General features: G+C 35.4%; 1 protein-coding gene across 1 annotated transcript in view; it reads right to left on the minus strand.

Annotated features, from left to right (window-relative positions):
• Positions 1-18,964, minus strand: part of LOC306854501 (1,4-alpha-glucan-branching enzyme-like) — a 183,014-nt gene that overhangs the window by 59,732 nt on the left and 104,318 nt on the right. The window contains exon 13 of the mRNA XM_079392593.1: positions 977-1,161. Within this exon, the coding sequence (XP_079248719.1) occupies positions 977-1,161 (185 nt within the window). The remainder of the gene's footprint in view (positions 1-976; positions 1,162-18,964) is intronic.

An 18,964-nucleotide genomic window follows, 5' to 3' on the forward strand; every position in this document is an offset into this window, starting at 1 on the left:
AATAAATAAATGTAAACAAAAATTAAAATGAAAACTGAAAATATAAAAATAAAAACAAATTCAAAATATGAATAAATACTACAATAGTATCTAAATAATACTTAAAGGAATAAATAAAACAACTGCAAGATACTGAAATGGGATAAAAATCTAAATTCACACGGTTTTGTAAGTACAGTCATGTCATGACCACGTAAACGCAGTGAACATTTGTAAATGTTTTATGTGCAAGGCCACCAGAAAGAAATGAGATTGAATCATTCAGAGAAACTCCATCCACTTAAAATCACATTGCATTCATCCATCAAGTAAAGCACTTCTACTTCAAAAGGACGATTTAGACTTAAATCTCAAATAACAAACATTTTGAACAGAATAATACAAACTTCGCTCTTCTGTGAAATCCCCTGAATGCCTTGTCCAACTGTAAGAGTATTACCGTAAAACTTTCGGTTTGTTTTTTCTGAACTGAGAAATTATTTTCTGTCCTTTGTGACTCAGATCCTGTCAATAGAGTCTGTTGTATTTATCTGGAACATTCTTTAAAGACAAGCTGCCACTGCCTTCCATCTTTCACTCCTTCACGGCCGACAGCAGTAAATCAGTCCGTTCATAACTTTGAATCACATTGACAAGCCGGATTGTTTTCCTCAGCTAATAATTCATATACGGATCTTCCATATGGCAGAGTGAAAATTTGTTTAAAAAGTGCCTGAGTAATGAGATTGCAGGGCTGGTTAGAGACTGATAGTTGTTTTAGTGAAACGGCAGATGTTCTGGTGACGAAAAAAAAAGCTTTTATGCTGCACATAAAGACAGTTAGACACAATGAGAGAGAGACGGTGGATTGAGAACATGGAAGATGATAAAAAGCAAGCCAAACTCTGGTGATACACACAGAGATGGACTGATAAAGGAAGAACAGAGAGTAATATTTACTGGAACCGGGAAGAAAGACAAAGTATTTTTCTCTCACCGGGGGAGCAGCCAGCCATCCATACTTGTCCTCCGTGCGGTTCATGTCTCGGTCGAAAGCGTACAGCTGCTGGTAACGCAGGTGATCCGTGTCCACGAGGTTGAACTGCCGGCGGGCGTAATGATAACTCTCATTGTTGCCGACTCGGGGAAAATCCAGCCATTCTGGATGGCCAAACTCATTGCCTGCAATTAAACACAATAGAGAAGTTTCTTACAGTCGTTTATTTTGTTGAAAAATCTTATAAATGTATGAGGTGGAAAGGGTGGCCTTTTACCCCACACACAGGGTAAAAGGCCCACCAGCACGGGGTAAAAGGCACACGGTATTGATACAAATACTTCAGCTAAAATAATATTTTATAAAATATATATATTTTTTTTTTGGGGTTTTGTTTGCATTTGTGTGTGTGTGTGTGTGTGTGTGCGCGCGCGCGCTCCGACGCGATCACTTCAACTGTTTCCTTATACCAGCAGAATCAACTTTAAACACTTATTGTCTTGTTAATAATGACTGTATAAAGGTCTGCTTTTATTTGTGTACACTCACAATGAAAACAAAACAGATTTCATATATATCACATGTAATAATATTTAGTATTTTCACATCTAGGTGGATTTTTTTTTTAATTTGTACTACTGTCTGTTCAAAGTAAATGAAAAGAACTGAGCATAGTAGATTATTATTTTTTTTCCTGTTGTACCGAAATCGTATCAGTGACCCCCGAACCGAGGTACGTACCGAACCGTGACATCTGTGTACCGTGCCACCCCTAATATTTACCATCTGAATCTAACCATGTCAACAAATGGAAAAGTCAGTGATCTATTAATCATGTTAATTACTGTGCACCTTTAGTCCCAACAGCGGGGGTGCTTTTTACCCAAATACCATACTTTTACATATTCTTTCGTTATTTAGAAACTGTTGCTTATCTTAAACAAAATGGAAAAAAGTAAATCCTAAAGAAGATCTTTGTCTCAAAATATATGCATTAATTTTTAGCGATTCTCATTTGCTACTTAAATCTACAATATTTAAAAAAACATAAAATATTAGATCAAGTAAGCACAGAATCAACTTTGCGCTGCTGCGCAATCGCATTAAAGATCTGATAAATAAACACGTGCATCTTGAAAAGCGAATGTTTTGGAAAGTGCTAAGGCATGTTTTTGTGCCATCTAGTGGTTTAGATGAAAATAATATCAAAGGCGCCTTTTACCCCCAGGGCGCCTTTAGCCCCGTTATACCCTACATTTTAATCCCTTTGTTTAACAGTTCTATCTGATTATTATTCAGACTACTTCTATCCGTATTAGGCAGAACTGTTCACGATGATGGCGTCTACGAACAAGAAGGAGAATGTGAGCACTGTGTGCTCAGGCGCTGCGGTTATTAGCGGCGTCAAAATAAAGGTCCTGCCTCGAACGTATCGACCAAACGGAAAAACTTATCGGCCGATGCCGATATTTTAAAAATGCCAAATATCGGCCAATATATCGGCTTGGCGATATATCGGTCGACCACTAGTGTATACCTGAACCACACACACACAGCAGTATTTTGTACAAGTAGAGACTTTCTACTCCAAAAATAACTTTTCCTCCAAAAACTCTTGTTAGTTTGACAGTGTTAAGATGGCCCTGTCCTTTTCTTCCTGCTATCCGCATTCAACATTTAATTGAAAATTCTGATGTTTCAAAAGGTCACTTCTGAAAAAGTACAAAATTTGAGTTTAAAATCCTCTCTGAACGATGACTGTGAGCAAAGAGTCGTCCAAGTAACCTGCCCTCACCCAGAACGAACCTTTCCCTCTCAGAGCACCGCCTGCAGCGAATGTTCACTTCAAACCCACTGCCATTATCAAACCAAGACAAGAGAAGTGTACAGCTTCAAGATCTATTCCCAGAGCGGTTTTTTTTTTCTTTTTTTTTTTTCTAACAAACGAATGAATGCTAAATGAATCTGCAGACCCTTTATTCAGAAAATTTCTGAAAGAACAGAGAGAAATACCACAAACACACAAGCATAATGAACTGGGAGACGAAAATATAGGACTGAATAATGCATTATGAAACGAAAAATGACCTTGTCTGAGGGTTAGGTAACAGGAATAGTTATTAGAAGGATTGCCTTTTGATGTACCACTTTTTATGTCTCTCGAAGCACTATAAAATATGAGAAATTGCCAAGATTTTCCACCAGATTTAAGTAAAGGCCTATATTATACCTTATATAACCATCTCTAAGGTCCAAAATAAACTTTTATTTAGCTGTCAACGACAAGCATTAAAACTGTTATATAACATATTTAAAATATACAACATAAAAATAAATACTTTATGAAATCACATTGTCATGTAAAGTAAAGATGTAAAGATTTTATTCCTTTCATTTTCAAATTGGTGGTTTAATGCGAGTAATATTCCATTTATTTAATTTATTTGGAAGCCTGGTAAATTTTTTTAAATCCTACAAATAATTTATATAATTTTTTTTAACCATTTTTAAAAATATAAACATTAGATGAAAAAGTCAAATTGTAGCAAATTGTAGCTGAAACGCGACCCATTGAGACAACATAACCAGCTCTCACTTCATGTTAATCTGCACAAAAAAAAAATCCTGATAATCGAGCCGTCGTCTGATGAAATCAAATACACATAAGATAAAGACAATAACTGTGCTGTGATTTCGGCTATAGTTGCATGTAAAATTAGAGAAGCAAAATAATATCTGTGTTTAACTGAATTAAAGCACTGCTCCTCTCCGCCGCACACTGAACAGAAGGGGTCTGCAATGTTGCTGCAAAGTTGGCAACACTGTGCATCTCCATTTCTCCAACTACAGGTTGAGCCACGGGTCAAACAGAAAATACGCGCTGCGTTAATCGCGCGTTAAAAAAAATTAGTGCCGTTAAAATGAATTTGCGTTAACGCGTTATATATATATATATATATATATATATATATATATATATGAAGAGTTTAAATTTGTTAATGTTAAAAAATCTTATATATATTATATACTGCCCTACAAAGGGAAAAGACCGTAACTTCTCGGTTCGGAGGCTTACGACGAATACAGGCAATTCACCCCCCAATCCAGAAGGGGGCGCCCACAGTAAAGTGAAGTAATACAATGCTGTTTGATAACCGCCAGCAGAAGAACAGCGAATGCCATGTAGCGCCACACGTATCTCTTCTAGCCTTAGAGTTGAGCACTTGAAAACAAAGCCCACTAGACAGTGACCATGTCTCTCACATAGACCGACAAAGGAGTATACTTTAAAGTCTTGCGCACTCAACTGTTTGCGAAATGGAGCTTTGTGCTCGTGTATCCTACCTCTCTCATTCGTCACAAATCCAAATATTCCATAATATTTCCATATTTGCTATGTAACATATCTGAATACTAAACTATTATTTATGTAAATTATAGGCTTTGTACTTCAGTCACATTCAAACGGTGACACAGAGGCGGGTGCGCTGATGTTTGGCTCACTGTATTTTATTTTGATAAAGTACCAACTGCGCTGTCGAGTTAGCAATGCTGGAACGGATGTGTGTGTGTGTTTTTTTGTGCGTGTGCGCTCCGGCGCAATCACTTCAACTGTTTCCTTATACCAGCAGAGTCAACTTTAAACACTTATTGTCTTATTAATAATCACTGTATAAAGGTCTGCTTTTATTTGTGTACACATTGTGTACACACAATGAAAACAAAAAACATTTTATATTTATAACATGTAATAATATTTAGTATTTTCAAATCTAGGTGGGAATTTTTTTTTTTTATTTGCACTACTGTCTGTTCAAAATAAATGAAAAGAAACGGAGCATAGTAGATTTCTGTTTTTTTCCCTGTTGTACCGAAATCATATCGAACCATGACCCCGAAACCGAGGTACGTACCGAACCGTGACATCTGTGTACCGTGCCACCCTTAATACAGTTAACTATAAATGCAGTCTGCATGGATCTAAAACTGAGCGCAGACATTCAGTGCTATTTATTGTTTGAATAATCAATTAATAGGACACACCTGGGCAACAAAACACACCTGTCAGTCACATGTTCCAGTACTTTTGGTAACATGAAAAATGGGTGGGTTCAAACAAAAGGTGCTATCTTCTAAGTTGTGTATCAGATCCAGATGAAAATACCAGTAAATAAAAGCTCTCATCTCATATTCATCTTTTGATGTCAATCCCAAATGTTTTCAGTCTACAGCAAAAATAAAGGAATTGGCCTTACTGTTCATATATATACTGCATATATAATATTATATTATATAAATAACAAAAGCTAATTAAAAATATCATAGAAATAACAATTTCCCAGAGGCTGACAGTCCCAACATTAGTGACTGATAGCAAAAAATATCCTAAACAAAAGTGCATGTGATCAGAGCTGCATTTAACAATACAAACACAACTGACTACCGTATTCTGCCGCTGTGTGCATAAATATTTAGTCATATCACATGTTAACTGGCCTTTGCTGCAAAACACAATGGAGTCTTTGACAGGATCACAACGGCAGGGTTTCAGTGTTTTCCAGCAGTCTGAGAGCACGATGAGCTCAGCCACGGAGCAGATGGCAGTGGAGATCACAGGCAGGACTGGAGATGAGAGCGAGCAAACACATTTGCAGGCCGAGCGTGAGCATTGGAATAAAAGGCAAAGAGAGCGTTGTGACAGTCTTGTCAAGCGGAGTGATGAGATAATGAATCCGTCATCAGCTGACAAGACAACATCATAAAACAACAGTTGGGTAATTGAATTCCGAGGAGGCGCTTTGACAAGCAAGAGAACAGAGGCACAACAATGGAGATGAGGTAAGTTGTTTATTCAAAGCGAAAAGGAAGGAGACAAGAAGATGGAAGTAAAAATGGATGCCTGGATGAGGTGGAACGGATGAGGAATGACAGAGCTTTCTATTTAAATAAATGATGCAGCTGTAAAAGAAGTGTCAAAGCATAAGCAAACAGGGAGGAAGAACATGTGCTGTGACGATGAGGATGGCCTGAGGTCATGATTAGAGATGTTCACTGATCCAATGATGTATATGCTCACAAAACTTTCAACCAAGCTCAAAGCCAATACGTCATAGTCCTGTTTAAACGTAATAGTTAAAACATAAGACAATAAATGTAGCTATTTGTTGTAAATACAACAGATAAGATTCAGCTAAACAACAAAATATATTCATTACATTTTATTTGTAGATTTTTATTTTCAATTTGCTGAATATTTAATGTATTTTAATATTTTACAAGTGGAATATTATTAAATATACCACTAATAATATTATTCTAATTTAAATAATATAATATAAATACATTACAATAATTATAAAATTAGCCAACTAGCATCATTGTTTTTTTTTGTTTTTTTATATTATATTATATTATATTTCTCTTCAATCTACACTTGACCCTCTGATACTAGCACTCTCTATTCTATTTCTATTTTATATATTTGTTTTCTTTTTATTTATTAAAAAAGAGCCTCTGACACAAGCGTTCTCTATTCTTTTGACTTGATTTCTTTTTATTTATTAAAACAAATTGACCCTCTAAAACCAGTGTTCTCTATTGTTTTTATTTATTATTAAAAAAAAAACACTTGCTATGTGTACTGCGTTAGACTAACCGTTTCTGGTTTGATTGCTTCTATTGTCCTCATTTGTAAGTCGCTTTCAATAAAAGTGTCTGCTAAATAACTACATGTTAATGTAATGTAAATTTAATACTGATATATATATATATATATATATATATATATATATATATATATATATATATATATATTATTAGATTTTTCAATTTTAGGGTTGTAAAAATTTCGCTGTTTTACTTTCAGTTTTAGTCATTTTTATGTGATTTTGCCATTTTTTAGGTTTTAACAAAAATTTATATTCATCTTTATTTTTATTTCAGTTGTAGTAATTCTGGTACTTAAACATATTAAGTTGTACTAAACTAATTAAGTTCATTGTTGAAGTTGAAGTTTTAGAAGCTTAAGTTTTCATCTAATATACACATTTTATTCAAACTTTGTTTCAATTACCAAAATGTATCAACAATATCAACCCTGACCGGAATAAATAAATAAATAAATAAAATCCTCATTGTCTAACCATGTGTAGTAAGAGTGCTGATTATCACAAATGTTGTCTAATCCCAGGATACAGCCATGACTCAAAATCTGAAAATATGGAAATGGGAAAATAACCAGGGAATTAGAACAATAACAATCACAGCAGGTGAAATATTCTCCCAGTTTCCCCAAAGAAGCATACACATGATGACGGCAGTCTGCAAACTTCCACAAATTTCATAAAGCAGAAAGCCAACTTCATTTGAAGAATCCGGTCTGTTTGCTGCATGGCTTTACCAGAGGATTTGGACTAGTTTCTCTCATGGATGCAAATCTGGAGTTTATTCAGTACAACAGGAATCATACAGCAGATGTGTAGAGAGATGTACTTCACATCCTTCATTATGAAGCCAGATGTTCCTTCTCTTAATGATGGCTAAATCTCACTAAAACTGTCAAGAACATGTCCACATCATATTTTGTCAACAATTCTAAATAATTTATTATTTTAAATGCCATCAAGCGTTTTGGTGTTGTCATATATGACAGTTAAGCACATTTAAAGCCCCTTCCCAATTGTCAGTAGCCTGATAAAATGCAAATGAGAGACAAACTATAAAATTTCATTGGTGTAATAAAAGGAAAGAAAAAAATGTAAACGATTTTAAGTAAACACAAATAAAATAAATAAATAAATAAACAACTTTTTATTCTGTTGTTGGACAGAATGATTTTCTGTATTAAATTAATAAGTAAAAATTAATAAGTAAACCTTTTTTCATGTATAATAATAATGAGAGTTTATGCTTTTGTTTTAAAATAAAAATAATTTTGGGGGCAAATGTGCTTGAAATAAAAAAAAAAAATCTATATAGGCTTAAAATTAGCAAGGTGTGAGTGTGTGTGTATGTATGCATATATATATATATATATATATATATATATATATATATATATATATATATATGTGTGAGTGTGTGTGTATGTATGCATATATATATATATATATATATATATATATATATATATATATATATATGTGTGTGTGTGTGTGTGTGTGTGTGTATATATATATGTGTATATATATATAATAAAATATACATTAGGGCTGTCAGTTTAACGCGTTAACTTGATTAATTAGTTATGAAAAAATAATGTGATTAAAATATTTTAACGCAGTTAACGCACTTGCCCTGCCCCCAGACCTGTACATCATCTTACATTTCATACAGTTGACTGTTGACAAATACGATGAAGGGCAACAACTACATAAATGCAGTTATGCCCTAAAACTGAAGATACTGGGGCAAAGCATGCCCCTGGATGTATCAAATCTCTCGTATCTTTTTGTCTCATACAGTATTTATACCATTTAAGCGATATCACACGAGCAGCGAGAGCAGTATCACATGAGTGGCACTTTTGTCCTGATTTGCACGAGTGCAAATGTGATTTTATACAACAGTTCAGTAAATAAGAAGTTAATATTGTGTTATATTTTAAACAAGATATTATGTTTTTGCTCAATTTTGCAGAGAACATAACTACCTTTAAAGCCATAGCAGAACTGTTGTGCGTCTCTGAGCAACACAGCGGTGTTTAGTTTCTTAATGAATCCGTGTTTTGAATGAATCGTGTGAACCGTTGATTCAAAGACCCATTCATAAAAAGGGCCGTTTACTTAAAGGTGCTGTATGTCAATTTTTGACTCTACTAAAGCATAAAAATACCATAATATGTTTGCAGATATTTAAGAACATGCTAAATTAACATACTTGTTTATCTGAAAAACAATGCTACAGTCAGTTATTCTCCTTTCAAAATGTGCGTTCTGGCCCGGAATATCGGGCTGTGTTTTGGTTTCTGAAACCCACCCACTGCCAGTTTACCCAATTGTATTTCGACCCGCCGGGTTGCCAGTTGGCGGAAAACACAGCATATTTAATTTCATTCATCGTCATGTGCGCTCGTTCCTGTTGGTGTCCTGCGTGTACATCAAGTCTGAGGAGGAAGGGTCAGGTGAAAAAAACCCTCTCCAATATTTGGACTGCAATACCTAGTTCAAACACTAAGTGTCAATACTACATACAGCACCTTTAATTCCTGAATGAATCAGCCGTTCAAATGAATGACTCAAAGACATTTACCGCCACCTGCTGGCAGATTTAGTTTCTTATTTAGCGTATCATTTAATTAAAATGTAATCATTTAATTAAATTATAATAAGATAATCAGAAGATTGTGCTGTGTGGGACCGCACACATCCCTACGTAAAGTACTCTCTTAGAGAGGAACTCCCAAGGACTCTGGTTGAGTCCCGGATGATAACCGAGAGAATCTCGTGGAAAAATTTAAATAATAATAATAATAATAAGACATTAAAGGGATAGTTCACCCCAAAAAATGTAATTCTGTCATCATTTACTCAAACCTTACTTACTTTCTTTGGTGGAAAATAAAAGAAGGTATTTTGAAGACTGTTGGTAACAAAGCTGTTTTGGTTACCAATGACTTTCATTGTATGAACAAAAAAATACTGAGATGTTTCTCAAAGTATCTTCTTTTATGTTCCATAGTCTAGGCCGTTGTAGCCTAAATGTTTGTTGAATCAAATCAAATATTTCTAAAGCTACAATTTGTAATGTCTACTTGATCCTTTCTCATTTAACACAAACAAATAACTATTTATTGTGGGTATATTCACAGTCAAATTTATTTTGCGATTAATTAGATTAATTAATCGAAACATCATGTAAATAATTAGGTTAAACATTTAAAATCGACTGACAGCCCTAATTTTAATATTTAAAAAGTATCAGAATATTAATACTATATTACACTAATCTAATCACTAAACATTTTAAAATGAAGTATTTTTAAATTATTTTCTTACTTTGTTCTGAGATTCTTTTCGATGTCAGATTGTTAATCGGGACTTCAAATCTCACAATCTAGATTAATTTTGGGGCAAGGTTTAATTTGTAATATTATTAAATATTATAATAACTGGGAAAAAAAGAGATTTCTATTTGAATATATTTTAAAATGCAATTTATTCCTGTGATGGCAGGGCAATTTTCAGCATCCTTACATCCTTTCTTAATATTTATATCAATGCTGAAAACAGTTGTGCTGCTTAATATTTTTGGATTTTTTTATTTATTTATTTATTTACAGAACTCTGATAAATATAAAGTAAAAAAAAAAAAAAAAAAACAGGGTTATTTGAAATATAAATATTTTGCAAAATTGATCCAATTAATGCGCCCTTACTGAATAATAATAATAAAATAAATAAACTAGCAAAAACAAAACAAACAAAAAAAAACACTCATGACTTACTCATTTCCTGTTAGCTATCTAGTATAGACTTTTGCAGCCTTACAGTAAGAAAGACAAATCTTGAGCCATATAGACACAACGGTGGAATATGAAACCACCATTAGCTCATTTAAAGGCGGTCAGACGTGAACAGCGGCCCTTCAAAGCGTCTGATACCTTGAAGCTGCAAAGCCATGGGAGCCAGAGAGCTGTATTGTGGCACAGGCCTCACGCTGGCAGCTGAGATTCCCAATTGACACACAGAGAAATTCAATGCCAGGGAAAAGAGTGTGTAATACAGTTAGAAGTGATGCGGAAGGTGTAGTCAAAGCTTAGTGTTTGCTTCGTCATGGTGAAGCGCTTCAAAGTCAGCGTTTGATTAAAAGTTGGATATAAAGCTGAAAAAACACCCCATGGAGCAAAGTTATACAGCCTCTCAATTCAGAGCTGATTTAATAGAAACAGACAGGGAAGTACATAACTATACTAAATTCAGCCACAGCAAATCAAATTATTAACTTAAGTCTATGGAGGTTAGATTACATGCATTGATCCTTGCTGCTTTAAAAAAAAAAATGCTTTGTCAGCATTTTTGTGTATTTGAATCCTTTCCATCAGTGGCTGTATGATTTTGAGATCTATTTTTCACACTGAGGACAACAGAGGGACTCATATGCAACTATAACTCCAGATCCTTCAGATTCACAGCGATTGATTGCTTCTGTCTGTCATGCTGCTGAGAGGTTTACGATTATAGCTCCGTGTAGCTTCGCTTTTCTGTTGAATCTCTATCTTACTTTCACTCTCTGTTGTTTAAAGTGATAATATAATACTTAATTCCCACCATATTTCTGGTATTATCTATCAAACTAATTTGATCGTTCGCTTTTTAAAAACCGCGAGTGCAGCCGGTTAGCTTGTCACTCGCGTTTCTTATTCTCACTCCGTTTTTCAAGAGTTCATCAAACAACAGTGGTAAGCGAATCATTCTTCAAATCACGGTGAGTAATGGCTTCTTCTCCTGCTATTGTTGTTTGCACTGTTTGCCACATGTACAGTTTATCTCTCTCTGTCGGCGACAAGTGATTCACATGTGATGAATGCAGGGAAATAGTTAGGCTGACAGAGAAGATTTCAGAATTAGAGACACGCATTCAAACTTTAGTTGAGGACAGTAAGAATGTGAGGGCAGCAGATACTGCTTTGGATGCGACTAGCTCATGGAGTCATGTACATTGTTCGGGTCCTGTAGAACCCATGCAGCAGGGAAATTGGGTGACTGTGAGGTGGACTAGTCGCGTGTCAAAACACCACTCTACCTTTCCGATCAAAACATCAAACAGGTTCTCCCCACTCAGTGACGCACCCACTGAGAAACCTGATGAAAGTGCTATAGTTATTGGTGATTGTATTGTACAGAACGTGAAAATAGAGACACCAGCCACCATAGTCCAATGTTTAATGGGAGCCAGAGCGCCTGACATCTTGGCAAATTTAAAAGTGCTGGCTAATGCTAAACGTAAATTCAGTAAGATTGTTATCCACGCCGGCGCTAATGATGTTCGACTTCGCCAGTCGGAGATCACTAAATATAATGTTAAAGAGGTGTGTGAACTTGCACCTGGGGTGGTGCCGCTCTTCTCTCTAGAAATATGGCACATAGTCTTAGAGTTCGTACTTGACTAACTGGGGCCCAGGTCAGGAAGCAAGCAGACAGACTCGCTAAACCGACCGTCTACTAGCCACCTCACGTCACAGAAGTCAGTTAATTCTCAGCACATAGAGACTCTTTCACCTAGATATCACAATATAGAGACTATGTCTGTTCCCCGAACTAGAAAATACAGAAAACATCCAAAGCAAAGTAAGAGTAACAATTGAATTGATGTTCAACAATTAAGTTAATAATGCTTCTTGCTTCAGACCAAGGCTGCATCTCATTCCTAGTATTACTTGATCTTAGTGCTGCGTTCGACACTATAGACCATGACATACTCATAGATCGATTACAAAACTATACTGGTATTCAAGGGCAGGCTTTAAGATGGTTTAGATCCTACCTGTCCGATCGCTACCACTTTGTTCATTTAAATGGGGAGTCATCTCAATTATCACCAGTAAAGTATGGAGTACCACAAGGATCTGTCCTAGGTCCTCTGCTATTTTCAATATACATGCTGCCTCTTGGTAATATTATTAGAAAATACGGGATTAGTTTTCATTGTTATGCTGATGATACTCAACTATATATCTCAACAAGACCAGATGAAACTTCTAAACTATCTAAGCTAATAGATTGTGTAAAAAATGTAAAAGATTGGATGACCAATAATTTCCTCCTATTAAATTCAGATAAGACAGAGATATTACTTATTGGACCAAAAAACAGTACACAGAATCTCTTGGATTACAATTTGCAACTAGACGGATGCACTGTTACATCCTCTAAAGTAATAAATCTGGGTGTTATATTAGACAGCAACTTGTCCTTTGAAAATAATATTTCCCATGTTACAAAAACAGCATTCTTCCATCTTAGAAACATTGCCAAGCTTCGAAACATGCTACCTGTTTCTGATGCAGAAAAGCTAGTTCATGCATTCATGACCTCTAGACTGGACTATTGTAATGCACTGCTAGCTGGTTGTCCTGCATCTTCAATAAACAAGCTACAGATAGTCCAAAATGCAGCGGCTAGAGTTCTTACCAGGTCAAGAAAATATGATCATATTACCCCAATTTTACAGTCTCTGCAGTGGCTACCTATTAAGTTCCATATCAAATATTATTACTTGCCTATAAGGCCCTAAATGGTTTAGCTCCTGCGTACCTAACTTGTCTTCTACCACGCTACAATCCAACCCGCTCCCTAAGGTCGCAAAACTCTGGCCTTTTGGTAGTACCTAGGATAGCAAAGTCCACTAAAGGAGGTAGAGCTTTTTCACATTTGGCTCCCAAACTCTGGAATAGCCTTCCTGATAACGTTTGGGGTTCAGACACACTCTATCTGTTTAAATCTAGATTAAAGACACATCTCTTTAGCCAAGCATTCACATAATGCATCTTATAATCTTGTACTGCAGTTATATCTGATCAAATATACATTATCATTATTCTTTAGCTTGGGTTGAACAAATAATTTTTGCTTAGATGGAACAGCAGCTACGCTAATTATGTCTCTATTTTTTCTCTGTTTCTGCCCGTGATTAACATCCCGTGGTAACTAGGAATTACAGAAGCTTCAGTCTGGATCCAACCCTTAAATGATCTGAGATGACCAAACACCTGAGAAGAGATGATGCCAACCCCTCAGAGGACCTCAGAGGATTCCAACGCTCAGACAACATACAGAATTACCAAATTTTGCCATAAGTTAAATATATTAAATTTCTGTAATATATAAATATATTGTGGAAACTTAATTTCCTGTAGAGCTGCTTTGCAACGATTTGTATCGTAAAAAGCGCTATACAAATAATATTGAACTTGAAATAAAAAACAGATATAATACAGATAAAAAATGATAAAGCTTGGCTTATTGAGTATTAGATCCCTTTCTACAAAAGCACTTTTTGTAAATGATATGATCACTGACCATAAACTAGATGTGCTTTGTTTGACAGAAATCTGGCTAAAACCAGATGACTACATTATTTTAAACGAGTCTACCCCCCAAGATTACGGTTACAAACATGAACCGCATTCAAAAGGTAAAGGGGGAGGTGTCGCCACAATTTATAACAATATTTTCTGTATTTCTCAGAGGTCGGCTTTCAAGTAAAATTTGTTCTAAGTAATGGTGCTTCATATAACATTATCCAAAGAAACAAGTGTTAATGATAAATCCCCTGCGATGTTTGTACTGGCTACTGTATACAGGCCACCAGGGCACCATACAGACTTTATTAAAGAATTTGCTGATTTTCTATCTGAGTTAGTACTGGCTGCAGATAAAGTCCTAATTGCTGGTGATTTTAATATCCATGTTGATAACGAAAGAGATTCGTTGGGATCAGCATTTATAAACATTCTAAACTCCATTGGTGTTAAACAACAAGTTTCAGGACCTACTCATTGTCGAAATCATACTCATATGGAATTGATGTCAAGGGTGTTGAAATATTGCAGCAGAGCGATGATATCTCAGATCATTATCTAGTTTTGTGTATACTCCATATAGTTGATATCAAAAACTGGATGACTAGCAATTTCTTACTACTAAATTCTGAAAAAACAGAGGTGATAATTATTGGACCAAAAACGTTTGCATGCAATACCTAGATCACTGTCTAATACTTGATGTCTGCTCTGTAAATTCTTCATCATCAGTTAGGAACCTAGGTGTACTTTTTGATAGCAATCTTTCCTTCGAAAAACATGTTTCTAGCATTTGTAAAACTGCATTTTTCCATCTTAAAAATATATCTAAATTATGACCTATGCTCTCAATGTCAAATGCAGAAACATTAATTCATGCATTCATGACCTCAATTGGGTGGTGCTTAATTGGGTGGTTGCTCTGCATGTTTAATAAACAAACTCCAGCTGGTTCAAAATGCAGCAGCTAGAGTTCTTACTAGAACCAGGAAGTATGACCACATTAGTCCGGTTCTGTCAACACTGCACTGGCTCCCTATTAAACATCATATACATTTTAAGATCTTGATAATTACCTATAAAGCCCTGAATGGTTTGGTATCTCAGTATTTGAGTGAGCTCTTATCGCATTATAGTCCTTCACGTCCACTGCGATCTCAAAACTCTGGCCATTTGATAATACCTAGAATATCAAAATCAACTGCGGGCGGGAGATCGTTTTCCTATTTAGCACCCAAACTCTGGAACAATCTACCTAACACTGTTCGGGAAGCAGACACACTCTGTCAGTTTAAATCTCGATTAAAGACCCATCTCTTTAACCTGGCTTACACATAATACACTATTGCATTTCTATAATTCAAATCCATTAAAGGATTTTTAGGCTGCATTAATTAGGTCAACCGGAACCGGGAACACTTCCCAAAACACCCGATGTACTTGTTACACTGTTAGAAGAATGGCATCTATGCTAATATTAGTCTGTTTCTTTCTTATTCCGAGGTCAGCGTAGCCACCCAGATCCAGTCCGTATCCAGATCAGATGGTGGATCAGCACCTAGAGATGACCTCTACAGCCAGGACACCTAGATGAGCCCCAGAGACTGATCCCCAGTGAAGAACCTGTCTCCAAGACGGCCATCGGGACAAGACCACAGGAACCAGATGAGTCCTTTACACAATCTAATTCTGCTTTAGTCTAGATTTAAACTGCTGATTTTGTCTGGCAAAAGGAGAATGACACTATTTCGACAAACTATTTCTCCGTCTAAATACTGTAAAGCTGATATAAAGCCACCCAGCTTTATATCAAGCCAATGTAAAGCTGCTTTGACACAATTTGCATTGTTAAAAGCGCTATACAAATAATATTGACTTGACTTGATTACAGTTGGTTCAAACGCTCACTGATACTCCAGAAGGAAAAACAATGCATTAAGAGAACTTGAAGGTAAATTTTACTTATTTTGTCTTCTCGGAAACATGTAAGTATCTTCTGTAGCTTCTGAAGGGCAGCACTAAATGAAAAGAAAATATTATATTTAGGCAAAATAATAAAAATGTACACATCTTTATTCTGTTCAAAAGTTTTCACCCCCCGGCTCTTAATGCATCGTTTTTCCTTCTGGAACATCAGTGAGTGTTTGAACCTTCTGTAATAGTTGCATATGAGTCAGTACAAAAAAAAAAAAAAAAGTTTATTTTGTTTATTTTGGTAAACTAATTAACATTTTGCAGATTCTGCAAGCTGTATGTAAACTTTTGAACTGTATCTGTAGATATGATATTTCAACATTATCTGTGCAAAATACTAATTTTCATGTTTTTATTGACAGGTATTGGTAACAATGGACACATCCATCTTGGTTTTCCGACTTCCGGTGTGACGTCATTCCCAACTCCACCATCCAACTTTCAATGTAAATGGAATCCAAAATAAAATATATTGGTTCATCAAAATAAATATCGATTAAAACTGAGAAAATAATATTGAAAACTCAGTCCTAGCTGACATGTTTACTTCTTGAAGCTTATCCACACTATGTGTATGAAATAGACATTGACAAAATCAGAATGCACCATTGGAGAAGCGCTAAATATGCGTCACCAATTTGGTCAATGACTTTGGTCATCCAAAATTATTTTATGCCTTTTCAGTTGCCAAAATTCCATCATGACTAATTACTAAGAACTTCGTATTCAGGTTTAGTTGTGTTTGGATTTAAGCACAGAATAGAGAGTCATAACCTTAGCATATTTTAGTGAACCAGACAACTTATGAAGAGGAGACAACTTCTTCCTTTTCAAATGAAAACAGTTTTTCAGGTCTTTCAATGTAAAGCACTAGCCATAGTCGAGAGATGCCCTTGAAACAAGGTTGTCTGGAAAAACATTAGCATACGCAAACTCTGAGCTAGATGAGATGATCCTTTTAAAATGTGATTCAGGATTAATCCCGATGACCTATAGCTAAATCACATACAACCCCGTTTTCAAAGACCAATCAGATTAGTTTATCCTCCCCTTCATCTTACACAAACACAACACATATTTAGAGCTGAAAGCAAGTCCACTCTTTATGTTAAATAAACCTATAATGAAAATGTAGTTACTTGGGCCTTTATCATAACAAATATCAAAACAGGCCAACAGCCATTTGTTTAGGAAATGACTTTGGACTTCATGACTACAATTACGCTCACTTCCTTCCTCTATCTCACACTCAATGTTTCAGGTTTGAACACTCTTTGCCCATCTCTTTTATTTATTCTCCTCTGTTCCAGCTCTGTCTAGGAGAAACGGAGGTAATGTATTAATTATCTGACAAACCTAGATCTATATATTTTCCTTTTTCTGGGTTATGTGTTCACATTAGCAACTTTTAAGTTACATTTCCTGTGAATTGTCTATGTCAATAGTGGTGTGTGATAGTGAAAAAAAGAAAAGAAAAGATATCTCGATATTTTTTGGAATTTGGTCGATAATGATTAAACAATAAAATTAAACAATATTTTGCTGAGTGTGTTATTGTGCTGGTATCTTGGCAGGACTGCTGTGGGCTGCTGAACGCCAAAGCTTTTGATGTTCTTCATATTCTGAGCCATGATTAGTTTGCAGCAGTAAAAGAAATTACCTTTTCCAAGTTTAAATTGATTTTTACCAATTTTTTTATAATACCCTTTATAAGGAAATTTTTCTAACCTAATTAAATTTATGCATTATCTTTTGTGTCAAATTCTTACATTTAATAAATTTCAATCAAATGAAATCATTATCAACAAAGTTTGGTTTGCAATGCAGAGGTGGCACATAAGCGTCATTTGGAATACAGGACATGAATGCATTTAAATAAATATATAAATAAATAATGTTCATGACAACTCTCAGAGAGTTTAGCATGGTAATATACATGGCACTGTTAATGTGTTTGGTTTTGGCGGAATAGATCTGCTACGCTGCTGCGGCAGAGCAAGTACCGAGATTTGCTACTACCAATAAATCCACAACATTCTGCTGTGAGCATGTAGGAAATACTGCTGCTGCAAATATAACATACATGAAATAACCCCTGTGTATTACATACATGAAATCACCCTGTAACAGATTGATACAGGTGGAGCTGGGGGAGGTGGAGGGCTTCTGAAGCGCGCTGCAACTGCTACACTAGCCAAGTATTTGAATGATAAGCAGCAAACTCATTGGCTGCTGAAACCAATCAGCTGCACAATGTGAATAATCATGTGATTATATCAGATAGAGTTAGAACCTATCAGCCTGTGCCATCTAGAGTTTCTAGTAATTTCATTATAGTATATTAAGCTGAACTAAAGAGATTTGAAAAAAAAAAAAAAATTCTGAAGTGCACATTAAATACAATTAATTACACTTCTTTTTCACAAGGGTTCATTCAATTATTTTTTCAAATAGTACATTTGGGCAGGTCGTTCCATCTTAAGGTGAAGGTGATCCAGAAGTTTTTCTCCATCTGTGAAAGTCAAGCGTACATTCATCTCACTCTCCACCTGCTGATTTAATGATGAAACCACTGAGCCGTTTCATTGCCGCCTTGCGAGTGCGTTATAAAGTCGAGTCCCTGCCTCAGAGCGCTCATATTCTTTCTGCATTGCAAACATGGCCGTCATCTCTTTGTGGCCTTTTAGTTTGCAAGCATCTCCTGCCACTAGAGAATAAATAGATGGGCTTTGTCGAGTTGAGGGTAGTTCAAATTGATTTGCTTGCTCAAACAATTTGTTCTTGCTTTGCACTGGCTAAATGACTTCACAGCCATTGATCCATTGACAAGACACTTCGTCCTGTATTTACCTTTTTTGTCTTCTATCTTTGGCTTTATTTATTTAACTTAAAAAAAGAACAGAGAATAGGTGAGACAGAAAACTAAAATTCCCATTTGATGATCCCTTTTTATTATCTTTTAATTATTTTGTAAGACGTTTTATGTCATTTAT

This window comes from Barbus barbus (genome assembly GCF_936440315.1).
Source record: "Barbus barbus genome assembly, chromosome: 34".
Lineage (NCBI taxonomy): Eukaryota > Metazoa > Chordata > Actinopteri > Cypriniformes > Cyprinidae > Barbus > Barbus barbus.